This window comes from Myotis lucifugus, unplaced genomic scaffold (genome assembly GCF_000147115.1).
Source record: "Myotis lucifugus unplaced genomic scaffold, Myoluc2.0 scaffold_531, whole genome shotgun sequence".
Taxonomy (NCBI): domain Eukaryota; kingdom Metazoa; phylum Chordata; class Mammalia; order Chiroptera; family Vespertilionidae; genus Myotis; species Myotis lucifugus.
The window spans coordinates 267,459-273,458 of NW_005871579.1; the positions used below are offsets into that span (position 1 = coordinate 267,459).

Below are 6,000 nucleotides of genomic sequence, written 5' to 3' on the forward strand. Positions count from 1 at the left end.
TGCTGTGATGGCGGGCCGGCGCTAGGTGTTCGTTTCTGACATGATGTGATTCCAGGCAGATAATGTAGTTCCTGGTACTTTCATCTCCTGGGGATGAGCAGTACACCTGTGGCCTGCTGCTCGTAAATGCCAGTTCGGTAACTGGGTTGCCTCCAGCTTCTTACAGAGAAATTCTGGTTGCCTTCTGGTAGGGAGAATGAACATCCTCTCAAGTTCAAGTCACTGTTGGACATTGGAGAAGCACAGGCCACAGTGCTGAGTACACAGGAATGGGAGGTGGGCACATCGGGTGGGGCCAGCCAGACAGAGTCAACAAAGCCCTTTTGATTTGCCAGCTGACCCCCGATCGAGGAGTGCACACTCGTGGCTGCAGGGCCTCGCAGGTCACAGGCCGGTGGGGCCGGTGGGCAGGGGGGAAGCTCCCGACGAGTGCGCAGAACCTGCCTCCAGCAGGAGGGAGTGTGAGCCAGGGAAGCCCGATCTGATTTACAGAAGAAGAAAGTCCCCGCCCCCATCTTTCTTCTGTCTTTGGTGGTTTGGTTACTTGCTTTTATTTTTATAAATAAGTTTCCTAATTTTTAAACATTAGCAACCAATTCATATCTTTTTAAAAGCCTGGTACGGCCCAAATAGATCCCATCTCTCGGTGGGATTTGGCCACAGACCACAGACCATCTGCCTCTAACTTAGACCGCGTGGCAGTCTCTAAGCTGCTCAGAGAGAGAACCCATGACAGACAGTGTAGCAGCGGAAAGTCCATGAGTTCTCTTGTCCCACAAACCTTGCCTGGGTGACACCCACTCAGAGGCAGGTCATGAGGCAGTGTGGCCAGGAGAGAGCGGCTGTCCTCCCCCCTGAAGCTGCGAGCTGGCTTCGGGCTGGTCCCTAAGGTGGCATTTAGGATAGTGGGTATTGTGGCAGATGGGGAGCTCGGACGTGAACTCAGCCCTTTGGATCCTGTTCCGGTGCACGTGAGCCCGGGGTGAGGCTGTCACTGGCTGGGCCTCGGGAACACCTCCATCACTGTCCACCTGGGTAGGAGGTTTGTTCTCACAGGCGGCCCTGCTCTCCTGGTGCTGGCATGTCCCAGGAGACCCGTCTGTGCTCAGCCTGCCAGCTCTTCAATTACCCGGGAGGAGAGGCCTCCTGGGCCGCGTGTGTGTGTGTGCCACGCTGCCCTCTTCTGGGAAATGGAGCTGGGACCACGTGGCCATTGAGCATTGTCAAGGGCGTGGAGTGGGATTCTCGGCCCCATTTCTAGTCGTCTGAGGCCCGTGAGCAGGTGGGTCTGCAGGAGGCTTGCACCAGGCTGTGGAGAGTTCCCTTTACTTGCCTCATCTTGGGGAGTTGAAAGTCCATCACTTTTTTTTTTTTTTTAAATTTCAGAGAGGGAAAGAGAGAGAGATACATCAATGATGAGAGAGAATCATTGATTGGATGCCTCCTGCACACCCCCTGATGGGGATCGAGCCCGCAACCCAGGCATGTGCCCCTGCCTGGATGGGAACTCGGGACCTTCAGTCTGCAGGCCAACGTTGTTACCCACTGAGCCAAACCAGCGAGGGCGAAAATCTATCACTTTTAAAAAATTTCTTCTTGAAGGACGGGCTGGGCTTCTTCCAGCAGTGAAAGACTTTAACTCCCACTTTGTACTTTGCTTGTGCACTTGAAAAGCTGTGATAAAGCCGTGTGCAGGAGCTCTGGTGGAGCTGCTCTGTGGCTTCAGCAGAATGGGCCTGAGGTGAGGGAAGGAGCCACATGTGGGCTGGGGCATGGCCAGGACTCCTGTTGTCAGGTGTGGGCAGTGAAGCCCCCAGTACGGCCTCTTACAGACACAGGAAGTGTGCCCGTGCTGCAGAAGTGTGACCCTCCCACACAGCTGCTTCTTCATTTCTCCCTCCTCGTTCCTGCCCCCTTTTCTCTCTTCCCTTCCCTCCCTTTCTTCCCTTCTCCCCCAGCTGTGGGATTATGACACTTTTCTTTAATTCAGGTATAACTGATGTTATATTAGTTTCAGGTGTGCAACACAGTGACTCGACATTTTTGTACATTGTGAAATGGTCACCACAATAAGCCTAGTCACCATCTGTCTCCTTACAAAGTTAATACTATATTTTTGTATTCCTGTATTCCTCAGGCTGTACACTACATTGCCGCGACTTACTTATTTTATAACTGGAAGTTTATACTTCTTAATCCCCTTTCACCCATTTCGCCCCCTTCCTCCAGCCCTCTCTTCTCTGGCACCACCCATCTGTTCTGTGAGTCTGGGTTTTGTTTGTTTGATTTGATTTTGTTTTTTAGATTCCACATGTAAGTGAAATCACATGGTATTTATCTTTCTCTGTTGACTTATTTCACTTAGCATAATACCCTCTAGGTCCATTCATATTATCACAGATAGATTTCATTCTTTTTTATTTATTATTTTAGAGAGAGAAGAAGGGAGAGGGATGGAGAGATAGGAACATCTATGAGAGAGAAACATCATCATTCGGCTGCCTTCTGCAGGCCCCCCTACTGGGGATCGAGCCCACAACCTGGGCACGTGCCCTGACTGACTGGTGAATCGAACCAGTGACCTCTTGGTTCATGGGTTGATCCTCAACCATTGAGGCACACCAGCCAGCTCATTCTTTTTTATGTAGATACTCAGTAGTAGTCAAATTGCTGGATCATTTTAAATTATCTGGGGGTGGCGTGGGGTGGGGTGGAGAAGTGGAAAGAGCCTTGAACTAGGGTCAGGGTGTGTAAGATCTGACCTCCGGTCCTAGCCATGAAAGGAGCAGGCGGGCCATCTGCAATTTGCGCTTCTGTGAGTCCAACTTTGAAAACAACAGGTGGTGGAGCTATTGGCAGGCACTTTGGGAAACAGCCAAGGGTGTGTTCTGTGTTTATAATCATTTATGTGGAATGGGAGCTTTCTGTGCAGCCTACCCTGCTGCTCCCTCTCAGCTGCCACGTCCTGACAATCAGCCAAGCCTTCCCGGGGCAGTCACTGGGGCCTTCGTTCCCTTGCTCTCGCAGTGGCACACGGTTTGCGCCTCCAGGAGAACTCGCACACTGGCAGCGTGTCTGCCACTTTCCGGTCATGTGTTTAGTCTAGTTTTTCACCTTCTCGTGTGTTCTGCACCAGTCCTGTTCACCAGGAGCGGCAGGTGAGGTAGAAAGGATTCCCAACCAGGGAGATTAGAGGAGGCCTCTTGGAATAACATCTGCACTTAGGCCCAATCTTGGGGTGGGGTGAGGGGGATGCAGCTCCATGTTAGATAAGGGGCTGGGGAAGTCGCTAGCAGAGCTAATGGCTTGAGCATGCGCTCATAGCGTGCCCAGAGGCGAGTGGGAGCAGATGTGTAATTGGGGTTGAGGACAGTTGTGGGGGGACTTGGGATGCTGAAGGGAAGCGCCTCAGGTGGGTGATATTGCCCCAAAGTAACCGCCTGGAAGTCAAAGCAGCAGCCCCTGTGGCAGGCCCAGTGCTCCGCACCTGGTCCTCTCTCCGTCCCTGCACTCTGCACAGCGGGCGGCAGGGGCTGGGAGTGGTCCCTCTGTGCCAGGGAGGTCAGGCCCTCTCTCAGGCTCAGGTGGAACAGGATCTGGAACCAGAGCCTGTCCTTTTAGAGACTTTGTTTCCCAGTTGGAGTCTCTTTCTAAAGGTAAGCCTGGCCTCCCCCGTCGGGCCCTCAGCGCGGTCCCCAGTGCCTAGTGACCCAGCTCTTCCCAGGTGAGTAGGCGGGAGCCCTTTTTCTGCCCTTGGTAAAACCACATACAACTAAGTTTTAAAGAAGAATGAGGAGGGAGAGTGGCAGTGATGTTGTTTATAATCCCCCAATAGTAAGCACGTGACCTGCCTGCTTCTCGCATTAAGACTCTAAACTCCTGGCTTTCATCCTGGCTGTGCCCCGGGGCACAGTAAAGGCTCAGAACACTGGCTGGCTGCCTGGACACCGGAGGCACCGGATACTTCACATAATTAAGAGCAGTCCAGCCCTGCCCGGTTTGGCTCAGTGGATAGAGCACTGGCCCGCGGACTTGAAGGGTCTCAGGTTTGATGCTGGTCAAGGACACATACTTTGGTTGCAGGCTCAAAGGTCCCGGCGTGCGTGTGGGAGGCAACCGATCGATGTGTCTCTCTCACATCTGTTTCTCTCTGTCTCTCCCGTTCCCTTCCATTCTCTCTAAAAATCAATGGAAAAATATCCTCGGGTGAGGATTAACCAAACAAACAAAAGAGCAGTCCGTTTGGTATGGTTGCAGCCTGATGAAGCAGGTAGAGAGTAATAAACACAGAAGCAGGGGTTGGGGTGGGATGGGCTGGGATGAGTCCCTAAGGGAACGAAAAATATCTCAGGAGGAGAGGGGGCGGGGAGCGCAGGAAAGGCCCCCTAGGCTATGCTTGAATTGGTTCTTTTAGATTGGTTTGGTTCTAACCTGATGACAGGATTTATTGCCACAAAGTAAGTTATCGTTGCCTTTGAAATTCCACTGAGCTTGTCCACAGCTCTTTCATCAAATTGCTGGGCTTCCACACCAAGGAGACAGGAGTTACCAGGCCTGAGCTGTCGCACTTTCTGGAGATGCAGGGGCGGGCAGGCAGGGGGAGGCCCTAGTCCTGGCTGGACCCTTCTCCGACTGTAGATTCGGTCGTTTGCTAGATGACAGCCACAGCTGCACCAGCTGTCGTTTACTGAGCATCACTCTGCCAGGCCCTGTGGCAGGTGGCAGACATAGTGTGATTGCTAAACCTTAAAACAAGATGCATGAAACATATTGATACCCACTTTTCACAGACAAGGGAGTTAAAGACTGTCGTGCTCAGAGCCACACTCCCTAGGATGGGCAGAGCACGTGTTCAGAGCAGGCCTGACGGGCCAGGCAGCCGTGTTCTTTCTGACGTGCCGTGTGCCATTCAGAAACTGCAAGAGGGAAAACATGAGCTGAGGGGGAGGCCAGGTCTTGGAATAGCCCCAACCAGTATCTGCCTACGTGGATGTGAGATCCTCGGACAGAACTTCCTACCCCCGCAGCAGGGGGCGTGGAGGTGCTGTTCCTGAACGGCCTGCATGGCCTTCTTCCTGCTTTAGATTCTTTAAAATCCTGATGGAGTCCATCAGAAAGAAGAACAACAAAGCGTCAGCTTTCAGAAGCGTGAACACACGAAGAGCTACCCAGCGGGATCTGGACAATGTGGGGGAGTCAGGGAGGCCTCCGGTGAGTGAGTCCCTCAGGGGTCCTTGGGGACTGGCCCAGGGAGGGTCTTCTCTCCTGGGAGGGGTCTGTGACTGTTCTCAGCGCTCCTCAGCCCCTCCCTGTTGCTGGCCCATCTCTCCACTTACCTTAGCATTTATCTGCTGTGCTGAGAGCTGAAAAGCAACATTGACTTTTCAGGTCTGGTGGCCAACCAGGGGAGCCGCGTGGTCTGGTGGCCTGCGCAGGGGAGCAGTGTGGTCTGGTGGCCTGCGCAGGGGAGCAGTGTGGTCTGGGGGCCGTGCAGGGGACCAGCGTGGTCTGGTGGACGCGCAGGGGACCAAAGTGGTCTGGTGGACGCGCAGGGGAGCAGTATGGTCTGGGGGCCGTGCAGGGGAGCAGCGTGGTCTGGTGGGCTGCCTAGGGGAGCAGCGTGGTCTGGTGGACGCGCAGGGGAGCAGTATGGTCTGGTGGACGTGCAGGGGAGCAGTGTGGTCTGGTGGACGCCCAGGGGAGCAGTGTGGTCTGGTTAGTCCTGGTTAGGGCCTCAGGTCATTCATCTGTCTGCTCCCAAGGATTCCACTCCCATCCGTCCCCCCAAATTGATTTTTTTATCCTGAGGATAGACTCAAAATAATGGTACCTGCTGGGCTTTTGGAAGTTATTTTTGTGTTTCATTGTTCTCTGCCTTCGACTTACCTAGGCCCAGTGAACTGAGGTCAGTGGGTACTGGCAGGGACCAGAGGCATTTTGAAGCAGTTGGACTTTAGTGGCCAGAAAGGAAGGAGCCAGGGAAGAGCCTTTGGACCCGAG

At 53.5% G+C, this 6,000-nt stretch overlaps 1 protein-coding gene across 2 annotated transcripts in view; it reads left to right on the forward strand.

Moving 5' to 3' along the window:
- The window catches only part of POLR1A (RNA polymerase I subunit A), a 74,178-nt gene that overhangs the window by 60,992 nt on the left and 7,186 nt on the right, over nucleotides 1-6,000 (forward strand). For both annotated transcript variants that reach the window (XR_002826554.1, XM_006104003.3), the window contains exon 28: nucleotides 5,085-5,211. Coding sequence is in view for 1 of the 2 variants with exons in the window: in XM_006104003.3 (XP_006104065.1) it covers nucleotides 5,085-5,211 (127 nt within the window). In the remaining variant the exon portion in view is untranslated. The remainder of the gene's footprint in view (nucleotides 1-5,084; nucleotides 5,212-6,000) is intronic.